Source organism: Seriola dumerili, unplaced genomic scaffold, assembly GCF_002260705.1.
Source record: "Seriola dumerili isolate Sdu_G_001 unplaced genomic scaffold, Sdu_1.0 BDQW01000138.1, whole genome shotgun sequence".
Lineage (NCBI taxonomy): Eukaryota > Metazoa > Chordata > Actinopteri > Carangiformes > Carangidae > Seriola > Seriola dumerili.
The window spans coordinates 7299261-7314602 of record NW_019174393.1 but is presented as its reverse complement, the minus strand read 5'-3'; the positions used below and the strand labels follow the sequence as shown (position 1 = coordinate 7314602).

Below are 15342 nucleotides of genomic sequence, written 5' to 3'. Positions count from 1 at the left end.
GAAATCCGGATCAGGCCTTATGCCCCGCCCACCACCGCTGCTCGTGCTAGTTTAACAGGTGAAACGGCAGTGCCTATTAAGATAGATGGTTACCAGAAGAAATATCGGAGACTTAGCTATAAGTTTGAGCCTCAGTCAGAACAAGACTCAGGAGTTTTTGAGGAGTTTATTTTGCACTAAAGTCGGCGACTAGAAGACGTATCAGAACGGTAAGCGTAGTTAATTGGTTGGTTAGCTTGTAACTGGCTGACAGTGTTAGTGCCTGTGCTAATACAAACGGCTAGTTCTCTGCGCTGACTAGCTTTCGGTTAGCGCAGTTAGCATCTTTTATTTGTTTAGGCTGTTTGTTAGCTTGTTACTGGCAGTGTTGGTGGTTGTGCTGATGCAAACTGTTGCTCACTGTACGATTTCTGTCTTCTCAAATGTAAGGATTTGATGCTTTTCTTTGTCATACATAATAGTATACCTATAATTATAACAAGCATTTTTCACTATTTTTTGACATTTTATAAACAAAATTTTGAATTGCATTACTACGTACTAAAAAGTATTTACTAAATTACTAAAAATAATTGGGACACTAACTGATAATGGAAAGAATTGTTACTTGCTGCCCTAATGTAAACTTCCCCAGACCAAATAAAGAGCAAGAAAGAGTTTTTCTTGTTAAAACAACATTCATAATTAATGCTGTAAAACAAGAGCTGCAGAGCTTTTATCAACTGTAACATTTTAGATGCAGCTTGTTTTAATGTAGGTTATCTTTTCATGAATCGTGATATACTGTTACTGAAATGTAGAACAGAGATCTGTGGGTTTAGACTGTGCGTCTGCAAAACACAAGTCATCATGCTCCACTCGCTCGAGGATGTTGAAAATGGCGTCATGCATAATTACTGAGGCCTCAGAACGGGTGCTCTGGTTTACAAGTTCTAGTTTAACAGCTATTGATGTAAAGTGATTGTATAAAGCAGAAGACATACCTATACATGTGACGTCTCTTATGTGCAAAAAACATGGCCGGATTAACAAATGGGCCTACTGGCCACAGGCCTAGGGGTCGAAAGGTTTCGGGGCCTCTATCCTCAGTTTTCACATTGATAATTTAGGATTTTGTTCATTATCTACTCTGCCATATGGATATATGTGATATTTTCTTTTTTAGTCTTATTTGGGACCCATTCCCAATTTAATAGCTTAAAATCATTTATTATTATTTTGTATATTAAGTATTATTTTGAAACTCCTGCTTCCTTTCTGTTTTTATTCCTGTTGACTTGACACTGGCTGCTGCAGAACATTTAGCATCTCCCTAGCCTCCCGCTGAGCACAGTGATGTGATGAGCTGCCGCCCCCTGCTGGACTTTGTTTGCGTCAAATAAAAAATGCTTTCAAATGACTGAGACATTGCAGCTGATGTCAGCCACAGAACCACACCCTAACTCCACACTGAAAGCACCTTATGATCTTATTTAATCCACACATTTTCTACCTATTTCTATCTACAAATTAAAGCAGCATATTCAAATTATGCCCTACAATACTATATATTTTCTATTTTGTTCAGATTTTCAGCATACTTGCAGATGAAGTAGCTCTCGTTTAGACAAAATCAGTGTTCAGACTTTATTGAAGCTGATTTATTTCCATAGAAAACGTGGGTGGAGGCAGACACTGCACATTTTTAATGACTTGCAACACAGTATAAATATACAGTACAAATATAACAAAAGGAAGGAATTGTCATCAAATACCCTTCTTTCAGAGAGTCATGGTCAGGGACATGCATGAATGTAGATGACCTACAAGGCTGTGTGTGTGTGTGTGTGTGTGTGTGTGTGTGTGTGTGTGTGTGTGTGTGTGTGTGTGTGAGATAGACTATTAAAATCAGTTGCCTTTATTTTTTCTTAAAAAAGGAAAATGTCTTGTGCTGAAGGAACTGATGCAAATCTTGTGTATTTTTTTTCCTTCATTTGTTTGCGCATTAAAATAGAATTATTATAACATATGATATGTACACAGAGGCATTCCCACATATGCAAAAACACTTTTACCTACATATACCTAGATACATTAATTTGAACAAAACAAAAAAGGTAGGGAGCTAGAAGTGCATACAAAGATCTCTCCTAAAGACAGGATTAAGTCAAATAGTCAACACTATATAAGCAGACACGTCACTAAAACAATGCACTAGCAACCATCCTACAGTTATTTCACAGCCCCCCTGTCCCTTTGTCTGGATATACAGGCTGATAAAAGGGAGGGTAGTTGAGAAATGTGGGCTACTCAGGGCATCCACTGCACCCTATTAGGAATCTTGGAGGGCAGCGTCAAGGTTAGACCAGTGGGCAGAGGGATGCCATGGCAGGCCGTTTGGCTGAAGTCCTGTGTCAGCTGCTCTCTGTGTCCCGTGTCCAAACAAAGGTGCCAGTATGGAGGTCTGTAAGATCCAAAAAGAGTGAGGAGAGAGGCAGGCAGGGTTGCAGAAGAACAGAAGAAAAATGACTTGAATCTTCTTTGATATTCATTCTGCAGTTCTCTAGTTAAAGGCAGAACATTATTTATTATTAGGTATCAGGAGAAGCAGTAAATCTTAATAATCCTCCATGAATTATCTTTATCAGCTTCTCCTATGATTTTATGACTGTTTCCCCCGGTTTCCAGTCTTTATGCTGAGCTAACCTGCTGAAGGTGCTAGCTTTATATTTAATGGACAGACATAAGAATGGCATCAATATTTTATCCTACTTTCTGCCAAAAAATGACCAAAATGCCAAACTTTTCCTGTAGGTAAACACGATGAGGGGAATATCCTCTACTATAAGTGCTGCATTCAAAATGATACTCAAGGAAAAGTAGGCTACAGTAGTACTACAGTTAACCTAGTAAACCCCTAACCCTTATGTAAACATAGGAGGACAGGTATAAGATAAACTTAAATGGAAATACTGAACTACCTCAAAAATTATACTTTAGCACTATACTTAGTTACTCTCCACCACTGAGTCACTGAATGGCCTTAATACATTGTACATTTAGTGTACAGTACCCAGTGTATTGCTTGCTGTTTATAGCCTAATGGACTTGATCATTATTTGGGTAATGGCGTACAGTACAAAGTGGTTTTAAGAGGTAATACAGACCCCAAAATCAACATCTAGTCACCTCATGGCTGAGCTGGTTGGATCATGACCTTGGGTTCAAATGGATTATATAGCAACCACTGACAAAAAAAATAACACTTCAAAGAGCAGGTGAGAATGGATGAAATCCCTTGAAGATCAAGCTCCATCAACCTGTCTTCGAGGCTTCTGTAGCTGTAGCTGATGTCCTTTCTTCTTTGCCTCCTTCCCAAAGGTTCAGAATGCGTTCAACTGTTAAGATTTACTGTGTGAGGAGAAATACGTTGCAACACACAGAGCCGTCACCTATACCTATTTAGGAAAGCAGCAACAGCAGAAAGTGCGTTACAAGCACTTCCCCGATACCAAGGCCTCAGGATTCTTTTGTGTATGTGTCTGCGTGGAGGCAGAAGGGAGTTGGGTTGCAGCAGAAATAGCACTCCCACCTGCTGAGGATCACTGAAAAAAAAAAAAGACAGAACATTTGCCGTCCCATGCGTCTTCCTCCTTTTATTGCCTTTCATTGCTCACTGAGGTATTGTCTCTTTAGCTCCTGTTCCCCCTCTGTTGTATTTGTGGAAGAAAGCAACACCGGATGGTGTTCAACACTGTAGCACTAATATAACAGGAACTTTGCTGGGGTATGTCAAAACAAAACTGATCTGCCAGTGCCTTGTAAAAACTTGGGGAAATGAATTTATACTAAAAATTCTCAGAGGCCTGTGGTGTAAGAATATGTTAATACTGTCAAATGTTTGTTTAAGGTGACTGTAAGGAAATTATTGGAGTGGGGAGGAGTGCTGAGGCTTTAAAAAAAAAAAAAAAAAAAAGAAAAAGCAAGGCTTAGAGTTATTTATATTTCCTTTGCACCCTCCCCCTTGACTAACTACAACACCCTCCCTCAACATGTCAAAATCATACAACAGCAGAGAACTGGTTCAACTCATGTCTTCATTAACTAAAAAGAGGCAAAGCACAAATAATTTAATGGGTATACTATAGTTCAAAATTATATTTATGGAACAACGGTTTTCACATAGCCACCAACTGTGCATTCAGGACTTGAATTAGCAATTGTCGGTATCAAATATAGCACATATAACAAAATGGTGAATATTCTAGTCGCTGCTAAATAAACAGTTATTACTCCCACCAAATGAAGTAATTGCCCTTGAATTATATTACACATTAAATAAAATATAAATCTGAGGTGAGAAAACAAAAGGCCCTCACCTTTCTCGCCCTCCCTCCATCCCAAATAATTTTTAGAGTCCCTAATGCATGTTTAATGAGATCATTTTCATGACATAACATAAAGAATACAGTATTTAAAGTGAAAATCACAAGCAAACACACACAAGAAAATCACTTAACTAAGTTGTAACCTGCTCTTCTTGTTGCAGACAAATTCTCATTTATTTCCACTCTGGTTTGTAATCTCCGGAAAGCCCTCACAACTCAGAGGTCAAAGGTTTAACATGCACTCCTCCATGTTTTGCGTGGCTCTTCCGAAGATGTCCTTGCAGCTAATGCTCAGTTTACCAAAAACATCTTAGCACTTGCATCAGCTTTATTCCAGTGTAAGCCAGTGGAAAGAAGAGAAACTTGATGCTTGGAGGGGTTAAGTGATTTACAAGAAGTGTCAGCGCTCGAGCACCTAGATTAGCACTCATGCTCTGAAATCTTGATAAAGCCCAGCCAAGAAATTGTTGACTGCAGAGGTAAATACAAACTTACACATGTAAATGTAAACAGGATAAAGATGTCAGTTGAGGTGAAGAAGTCAGAGAGCACAGGACTTTTAATGACCAAAGGAATTCATGAATTTACTAAACTGTATCATCACCGCGCAAACAGTCACTGCCAGAATATTTGCAGAACATCAGCCATTGCAGTGGAGTCAAGTGTTATAAACAGATCAATATCGAATGAACAGTCTTTCACATCTCGGATGTCTGTTTTACATCTTCTTAATGATACTGTTGAGGCAGCTGGTTCCACTGGAAACAGCATTTGAAGGTTTATCTTAACGTGCTTCCTGGTACAAGTTCTTGCTCCCAAGTGAACTTTGAAACCACTAATTCCCTGTCCACATTTGAATGTTATTTGGCTTTACTTCCATCTTACCAGTCTCTTTATCATTTAAACTTTTTGTGGATGATTTTAGGTTGTATTTATTGGTGTTTTAAAGATTTTTCCTCTTCACCTCCTCAACCCACTCCTTGTCTCCCAGTCTATATTTGGTCTAAATTATATTGTACAGGGTAGCTTCACTGTAGTAGCTATTTAAACCCGTTATTCCCCCTCCCCCGCCTCCTCTTCCGTTGAACTCCGAGCCAATGTGGCGAAAATGGAGCAACCTCTTGTTATTTTGGGGCACTACATAATCACACCAACCAGTATTTTTTTTTTTTTATCATAATAACTGTGGTTAGAGTAAATCAAATGTCATAGGCTAATTCCTGTTATTTAACCTTGATAATGTCACACTACACTCCCCCCTATGATAAATGCTTATGTCAAAAGCCAACAGTCACTGCATGTCTGCCATACAGATACAGATGTATGGCCTGCATATCATTAACCTTTGTACTTGTTGACACGTTTGACTTAATAGTGAATTATTTTCTTGAATCTGGTCTTATGTGTTGACAGTGTTACTGAATTCATGCTACCACAGTTAAAAGCAGCCTATAATGGGAAAGGAACCTGACCTATTCTTAAATTGTGATTCAGTGCTTTTGCTATGCATGAGGGCTTTGGGTGTGTATAGTTCTCATCAGCTGTATTAGAGAATGGGCCCTCTTCTCAGTCCCAGTTCTACTTACTTTAACTGTTACCCATTCATGTAATGACTTATTTGACATGTTTAGTTTCAGGGAAATATGTTTGATTGTTTTCTTGCTGAGAGTTAAATGAGAAGATTGTTCTATCAGTCTACCATCACCAGCTAGTTAACTTAGCATAGTAGAAAGACCAGAAACAAGGGGAAACAGCTAACACTATCCTACCATCCATCTACCAGCACATCCGAGGCTAATTACAACCATGTCTCTTAGAAAGTATATTTATATATAAATATTTTGCATCAACAAATAGCCTACATTTTTAAGGAAATGTAATTCTGGTTGGTATATTTTGCAATTTGAAAAAATGTTGATGCTGAATGTATCAGTAAAAATTTTTTTTTTTTTTCATTTTCTGAAAAAATATGCAGTCTTGCTCATTTTGTCTACAGCCTTACTAAAGTTTTTATGGTCATGTTTAGGCACTGGCACCACATGGTTAAGATTAGGGAAAGATCGTGGGCTTGTTTGATACAATAAAAGTCAGTGTTAGTCAGAGATCTGAATCTGTTGCTGTCATTTCCCTGACCTTAACCACAGTGGTTTTGTTGCCTAAACTGAACGACAGATGGGACTCTGGTCTTTGGAATCAACATCCTCTGCTCTGTACACTCACCATCCACCCCGACCACCCCTTGTGACTCAGAAGCAGTTCATAAATGTAGCGCTTCATTCATTAAAAAAATATGTTGCCTTTGAACATAATCCAGGCAGTGACTGTCATTACAACATACTTGGGAAACCGATTTAGTAAAGTAAAAACTTAAGTTCTAGGATATGGGTTTTCTAATTAACATATATATCAAACTATATCTAGTTTGTGTAATACATATAAAAATCAAGTGTCCCCTATAAAATTAATGATTATACATTTTGTTTTTGTATGAATTTAACAAACAGAAACTGTATTCATTAATTGGCTTTGAAGGTGCTACTAGGTGGATTTTGTTACCTATGGACAGAGCCAAGCTAGCTGTTTCCCCTTGTTTCCAGACTTTGTGCTAAGCTAAGCTGACCAGCTGCTGGCAACAGCTACATATTAATTAACACAAAAGCAAATAAGCCTCAACCTCAAGATTTCCAACTTTTCTTTTAAGTTATAGGCTACTCATAAATGTGACAGACACGATGATATCAATATTTGTGACAGTTACATGACTTAATGTAATTTCACCATCATTCCAAGGAGAAACAATACGATTATTTCTAGATAAATACCATTACGGTAATGCTCATTATTTATTATTACACTTCCCTGGTGTTGTCGCAGCGTCAGGGGAGGTGATATTTCTTGCTTGGTCTCATGCCAGCACATTCTTGGGACCAGACGTTATATCTGCTGTCCACTCGTCACACGGGCTCACATAAAAAGCTGCCCATTGTCTTCAGCAGCCGCTGTTTGACTCTCCACACCTCTGCAGTCACCCATTCACAGGTAACAAAATTATTGTTTTAGTGTATTGTTCAAGTATTTAAAGCTTTCTGTGTGTATTGAACAACTGTATTTGTAGTGTTGTCATTTTATAAAAGCCTGAATAAGTATTGCCAGAGCTTTTTGAATATTTTAGACCAGTTGATAAAACTTATTATAGACAATAGGGCAGTGTTTTACCAGTTTTACAGAGGTAAAACTTCTATTTCAGTAAAACAATCAATAATCATAAAACAAAATCTGCCCAATGAGTAGACTCGATCACCAGATCTTTTGCTTGTGACTTTTGCTTCTGCTGTGTTGGATTCTGTCAGTTATCAGATACAGATGGTGTAGCTTTTAACAAAGTTGTTGAGCTGTCATTAATCATACAGCAAAAAAGTGAGACGATGCTTGATAAAGTGGAGGGCATTGTTCTCGACATATCCTTGCTTTAATCCTGTTGTCAGAGGATGCTGAGGACTTTGTGTGCTATGTGGCGCCTTGATGGGTCAAATTACAATGTGGTTCAATGGGGTGACGCATTACCCCTAAACTGTACTAATGCATACCACTGTGTCTCTTATGTGTTGTTTGTTGTTGTGAAACTAAAACATAGTGTGAGGTAAGAACATTTCTATTATCCTCCATCTCTGAATGCTACTGTGATGGTTCATATTTGCGTAACTGATTGAACTGCTCCTGATTGAAAGAAAGCTAAATTTGAGATAAACAGAACCTCTTTTATTGTCTCACCTAAACCTCATTATGATTGCCAATAGCATCATCGCCCTCATTTGTCACTGTTTGCTGTTTCAGGAGCCTGACAGACTCAGCGCGATGAATCCCAAAGGGGATAAGGTGAGCCAGTTATATTCTACAGTGTTAATCCTCCATGCATGGAGAGGGGACACATTGTCCTTATGCACATGGCAAAGAACTGGCAGTGGTTATCTGTCAGATTTGTTATCTGCCTCCCTGAGAGCTTTCCCCTTGACTGCATCCTAATAATAAAGCATTATCTTTTCACATGTTGCTGCAGTAAGTGTTGTCAAGTTTGACGCTCACAGGTCCTTCCATACATGTATGTAATGTACTTTTTACTTCTGGTGAGCTGAGCAGGAACATCTCAGAGTTATTTCAGTATAAAAGTCCTCAAAGAAACTGAAGTTTGTAAAGATCAGTTTTAGTAGAAAGATGTTGATGCAACTCATTGCAAGGTGTAGCCTACTTGTATACTAATATATATATATATCTATATATATATAGATATATATAATGTGTGTTCCCCTTTACGAAACTGAATAATGTCAATGACTGTTGATTTATGACCAAAATTTAATTCTCTATTTAATTGTGACATTATATTGACAAAAACCTTTTTCCACAGCCGAAGTCGAAGATTTCGGCTTCTCGCAAGCTCTCCCTCAAGGTGAGTAGAATATATATCAGATGATATATCAGTGGTTCCCAGCGTTTTTTGTTTATCATACCCCCACAGACCAGTCAGATGAACACTTATCGTGTTCCATTATGTGTTCATTTGAAATGAATGAACTAGATATCATCTAACTAACAATTATATAAAACATAATGTTTTCATACAATTGAATGTCAATATTGTGGTAATTTATACTACTATTACTGCTGCTATGAATGGCGGAAGACATTTCAACCATTTCTCCATTAGCTTGTTTAGCTAACCATGTCAGCTGTTTATCCATTACTTTTAGATATTTCACTATTCATCCTTTACTTTTACCTTTTTTTATATTTCAACCATATATCTTGACTATTACTTTAGGCTAACTACTTCAACCATTAGCTAACATATCAATGATTTCATCCATTATTTTTAGCCAATTATTGCAAGTGTTTGATATTTTTAGCTAACCTATTTTTAGGTTCTGCTTGTTTGCTAACTGGTGTTCACACACAGTCACAGCACATGGTGTTAAGGTGTTACAGCTGAATCCATACAACAACAAATTTCCTAATCAAAACGTAATAATTTAATTTCTTTTTAAATTCATCGACCTATACAAACCCAAGCAACTGTGGTGTCTCTGGTTGGGAATCACTGCTGTATAACATACAAGCTGTTGTGATAGTGTACACATGTACTAACATATATAGGCGACTGTAAATTCAACCGTTATATCTTTTTGTCGTCTATTGAAATAAATTTGGAGCAACTTTGAGTCTGTTGAGGATTTCCATGCCCTGTTTTGAATGATATCTGTTTTGTCCAATCAGATGCTTCTCCTCACAAGAGCCTGTGAGGATTTGGAGAGGGAAAGGCAGGAGAGAGAGGAAGAAAAAGTACGGTATCTAGGAGAGAAGTTGCCCCCTTTGCAACTGTCTGGACTGTCACCGGATGAGTTACAAGTAAGGGTCATAAACCACAAAAAAACAGCTTTTTTTCCCCCCACATGAGAAAATATATTAACATATTTGAGTAATATTTTTTTACCCTCAGAATCTATGCAAGCAGCTTCATTCAAAAATTGATGTTGTGGATGAGGAGAGATATGACTGTGAATCCAAAGTGAGCAAGCACAACAAAGATGTAAGTCTCTGAACATCTTCCTTATTATGTTGCACAGTGCAGTCAATATTTTAAAATGAAAAAAAGTTTTTCTCTTTTACTTGAAACCAGAGAATAAAACCTGGAGAGCAAACTTTGACTTCTTGAAAGTTTGCTTAATGTACTGTATTCCAGCACAAATCTATGCAATGTAATTGTTGCTACAGTTTTAGCAAATTCAGTCCTTTAGAAAAAGGCTTGGTCAGTAAAATTCAGACCTTCCCAGAAGCATGAACGGTTGATTTTTGCTGTAGCTGTTTTCGTGTTTGTTTCTGTAACTCTGTCATATTTTATTTTAGATCCATGAGCTGAAACTGAAGGTACAGGACCTTGGAGGCAAGTTCAAAAAGCCTGCCCTGAGAAAGGTGAGGGTGTCAGCAGATGAGATGATGAGAGCTCTTCTGGGCTCCAAACACAAGGGCTCAATGGACCTCAGAGCCAACCTCAAGTCTGTGAAGAAGGAGGATGTCAAACAGGACAAGGTAACAGACTCAGTACTCCCAAACCTTTAGTCTGTTAGTGTGATGGTTCTCACAATGCCTTGATACTTCCTACTGCACACAAATATTGATTACTAGGGAAAGATAATTCATCTCCTCGGGAATAAGATGTGTTTTAATTTTTATTTCCATTTTTCTCTTCAATCCCAGGTGCTTACTAGTGAAGTGGGTGACTGGCGTAAGAATGTGGAGGCCATGTCCGGCATGGAGGGCCGCAAGAAGATGTTCGATACAGGCGGCGGAGGACAGTGAGACACTGATGAGTTAAAAGCAGGAAAAAGAAACTGGCTAGACAGAAATATAGAATAATGATCTCAGCGCTAATTGACTTAGGAATTAAGCATAAAGGTCAAAAGCATGTACAACCCCCAGTTCATCAGCTGTGCCTCCATTTGCTTGGTGGCTGTTTCCTAAGCAATAACTCAAAGCACTTAAAGTGTACGATGAGTAGAGACCCGGAGTTTTTTATTACCATTTTTGTTTTGTTATGACATCTTTAGAAAATTAAAGTGGATCCGAATAAACATATATTGTTTCAGTCTTTGATGTTCCATATCTGTACTTGACTTTATCATGTTTCATTTTATTGGCACTCATTTGTTTATGTGCGGCATGCGAGAGGATGGAAAGCAGCTTAGCTGATGATGGATTAAAAAAAGGAGGATGAAAAGTCAAGGGAGGGGGAACAACAGGTGTTACCTACCTAAATTCAACTTCATAGTGTTTAAATAGATCTTGCAGACACATCCATAAAAAGAGGAGTGAAAGAATGTTTTAAAGTAAACTCATTCAATTGAAATTGGATATAACAAATAGAGTCTCATGATAAAATAAAGATGAAGCTTTGGGAATTTTGAATGAGCAATGAGGTCATTAAATTCAAAAGAAAATCAGCTTCCAATATGATTATAACCGCCAAGTAAGTTTTTTGGCCATTATCAGAATTATGTTTTGCTCATTTTAATTTCAGAAATAATGAACAGAATTGAATGTACTTTGGAGTTTAATAGAACTACTTCTTGATGTGTTATATTTAAAGTAGTTTGATGATAGAAATAAACCGCAGGAGATGTGACTTTCCACCAGATGGTGAATCTTCAAACACCTGGGCCTGTGTATTTTTAGCCATGTTGTTGTCCTCCATAACTCCTAGCCTTGGAAAGCAAAACTTGAGCTGGATAGCACAACCCGCTGCCATTGTTGTCCTACACATTGCATGCATGCATGTGCTTCTGCTGTATGTGTCAGTGGGTTGACTCACGGTTGCCACTCAGCCATCGCTATTTGAAGTATGATAGTTACACCAACAATAGCCTAAAGATCCCTGAATGTGCGCTTCAGTTGGTTTATTGTACGTCTTTATGGGCTGTTTATGGAAAGAAGAGCATTTTAAGAGCAAGTACACGTCACTCCAACATGTCAAAGTCCACTAACTCATAATCTGGGGGATAACAATGTCTGATGATTGTGTGACATATGAATGATGAAAAGTCACATCCTTCTCATCTCAGTTTGTCCTATCAATCTACACGTGCAGCGTTAAATACATGTGCGCCAGGCCGACATTTGTGCTCATGTTGAAAAGCTGATATATAGCCTCTTGTCTGCCCTTGCGCTCAGTCTTGGCAAGCTGGTAATGAAAAGTCTGGATACATGCTCTGTGTGTCTATAAATAAACAGGCACTGATGAGAGCGACCTTCACATAGAACAAATGTTCCAGATGTGATATCCAGAGTGCATTCATGTCAACACCACATGATGGCGTCTGTTAAATACAATGCAAAGGTCATGACGCTGGAGTCTCCCAGGAAACTTGTTGAGATGACAAACACATTCAAGTGTGGCTTGACGTGCCAAAACCACAGGCAGTGTCAGTGGGGTGCAACACACTGGTCACACTTGTGCTGTTCAGTTAGTGCCACTTGGTGGCAGTCAACAGTTGCTGTAATATTTCTACTGTGGTAAATATTAAAAAACAGATAACTGAATAGTATGTGTTCAGCTTTGGAAATTCACTAAGACACCAAAAATGGTCTCATAATTGGTCTCTAGTTTAAAAATTCTCAGTTTAATTTTTTGTGGCACATGCAATTTCAGATTTTTCAATAATAATTTTCCAAAATGAAAAGTCTGAAAGGAAAGCAAATGCATTTTATTTTATCTAGTAAGTTTAAGTTTGACAGACAATTGCTCCTCTTAGAGAAACTAAGACTCACTACTGCAGCACCTGGGGGAAAAGATTTTATTAAATTTTATTTTATTAAATTTTATTAATGGAAAAATGTTAGTAGAAGAAAGTTGAGTCAGTTCCTGCCTGTTGCAGAGTAAAACACAGATGCTAAGTGTTATCACCACGCTTTACAGTCCTCGAGATAGAGAACATCCTGTTTTAGTGATACTATACCTGGGAGTTAGTCAACGCTGTCTTAGAACCAACAGTTGTATTTCTAGGCTATAAAAATAAAACTGACATTAAAAAAAAGAAAAACATAAAGAAACTCCCTCTAGCTATTCCCTCATGTTTTACAACTCTTGATCCACATTCTTGAGGAGAAAGGAAACTGTATTTCCACAAGTTGTGAGATGGAAGAACAAGTGGAGCCTGACAATAAATAATTACCACTGTGGCTCAAAGCAGTGCCAGCTCATTTCACTCATGAAATAACCCAAAAGGAAAAGAAAAATGAGCGTTAGTCTGCAAAGGAAACACCGAAGCAGATTACAGTGTTTGCAGTGTGTATGTGCGTGGCTTGATGAGGAAGTGTGATTGATATCATACAGCACGAGCAGTGTATTTATTGCTGATGGGACCTGGAGGGAGGGGGTGTTTGTGTGTGTGCGTGTGTGTGTGTGTGTGTGTATACAATATTGAGTTGACAGTAACAGAGGGTGGCCTGGTGATTAGACAGACTGCCCTGTGACTGGAAGCTGCAGGCTTAATCCTTAATGTTGTGTACGCAAGCAGTCATGTGTCTTGTCAAAATGTCCTTCAGCAAGATAGTGTATAGGGTGAGCCTGTGAGTAGAAGTCACAATAAAAGTGGCATTTTGGGAGCATCTAGCTTCTGTAGTATGATGTATTTCCTGTTCAAACATGTCCACAATGACTGATGCTGGTTATTTTGCCAGTGTTATGAGGTTTCGTGAGTCTAGCTATATTTTAACTTATAGCACATAAGCCTGTATTTTCTCTCTTTTTAACTTATGAAATCATGATCTAACCTTACATGCAAAGTGGTCAACAAGCACACACCTGAAAAATGGCTTGAAAATAAAATGATTACTGATCTTAAAACCTTTTGATTACAATCATGATCCTGTCTCTTCAAAATTAAGTGATAAGTGATGCTGAACCAGATTCACAAAGGCTCAAACATGGTAATCAAAAATGCAGAAATTAGTTTTTTTGCCTGTTTTTTAATACTTTTCCTTTTTATCCTGGTACAAAAAATACTGCCACAGTGATACTGTTTTCAACTGACATGTGAGACTAAACCTGTAATTGGCAAACCATTTTCTCGTAAATTTAAACTGCAACTCGCCCCCCCCCCCCCAATTATCTGTATCCTGCAGTTCAGATGCTTGGCAACAAGGATGAACAGGATAAATTAAAGGCTCTTTTATAGAAGTTGCTCAATAAACAGGCTTGCAGTAGACAATGTGGAGACGGAGAGAGTCAGATAAACAACTCAAAGAGCAGGGCAGGCCAGCTGCAGACGAGCAGTTGCTTTTAAAACTCAGACAAATTATACTGAACGGTTCAGGTAAACACAGGGCTGGAGCTGACAGAATGACCAGATTCTCTTTTGCTCTCGCACGTGTAGCTTTATCCTCAATCTTTTAGCATTATATCATCATGTGCATAATGTATGATGCATTTATGCAGGCTTCATGTTTAAAATGGAAAGGTGTCAGCCAAAGCCAGCTATGTTACCTATGCATCATGAAACAGGACGTTGCACAACTAATACATTGTTTTCTGAGAAAGCAAGTGAGGATTTATTCATATACTTCCCCACTTTTACATTCCCTCATTGGTTTGGGGCTGCAAACTATGTAAAACCTATTTTTTCTTTAACCTTTGGGCTCACGCGTCCCTAAAGTAGCTACTGTATGTGTTCACAGCTTTCTGTGGTGATGTGACAAATAAGCAGCTTGAGGCAAATCCTGTTTCTTTTCTGTCTATATTTGGAGGTAATGACACCGAAAAGGAGCTTTAAAAAAGCATTAGACTGGTAGATTCAAGGGTTTGAACTGAGCAAAACACACACACATGCAGTATATGCAATATGCTCCCACTCAGTCAAAAAATGTTAATTGGATTCGGCGTGAATCTCTTTCCAACCTCAATGAAACATTCATGGGAAGCAGATAGAAATGACTGGAAACAAAAAGGATGAAGATCCCTTTGACCCGGCGAAAAGGTTAAGAGTTAACTTCACCTCACTTGAACTCAAACTAAAAGTTGCCAAATGGGGCAATCTCAGTATTTTTGTATTCTACCTCATATTTAAATATCCATATAGTAATGGTTTCTAAAATGATATGCAGAGAAGCTGAATATAATGTAACATTTGGTGTATGTACTGAAAATTGTCTTTTTGCTGGACAGCAGTAGACTAAGAATAATAGTTGAATATTCTTTTTGAGGATGAACTTTTGTCTGTGGAATACAGATGGAAAATAGCCTTTTGGCTGACTCTGGTTCATCCACAGCAAAGCTTATTAATCAGTACCGTTCTTCTTAAAGGAGCTATTTGAAAGTTTTACGACTGTGACATAACAAACATCAACACAAACAGCTGTTTACTTACCAGTCTAGAAGAAATGTTGCGAGTTCAGTATCAAAATTCATTCCTTTACTTCCTAAGAG

General features: G+C 38.1%; 1 protein-coding gene across 1 annotated transcript; it reads left to right on the top strand.

The window, feature by feature from the left end:
* Positions 1-7313: 7313 nt before the first annotated feature.
* On the top strand, positions 7314-11010 carry LOC111224684 (troponin I, slow skeletal muscle-like). The gene is made up of 8 exons (XM_022749266.1): positions 7314-7406; positions 8002-8007; positions 8202-8243; positions 8773-8814; positions 9639-9770; positions 9862-9951; positions 10269-10451; positions 10620-11010. Exons 3-8 carry the CDS (start codon positions 8223-8225, stop codon positions 10719-10721), a joined length of 570 nt encoding a protein of 189 aa, XP_022604987.1. The 5' UTR covers positions 7314-7406; positions 8002-8007; positions 8202-8222; the 3' UTR covers positions 10722-11010.
* The last annotated feature ends 4332 nt before the right edge of the window (positions 11011-15342 follow it).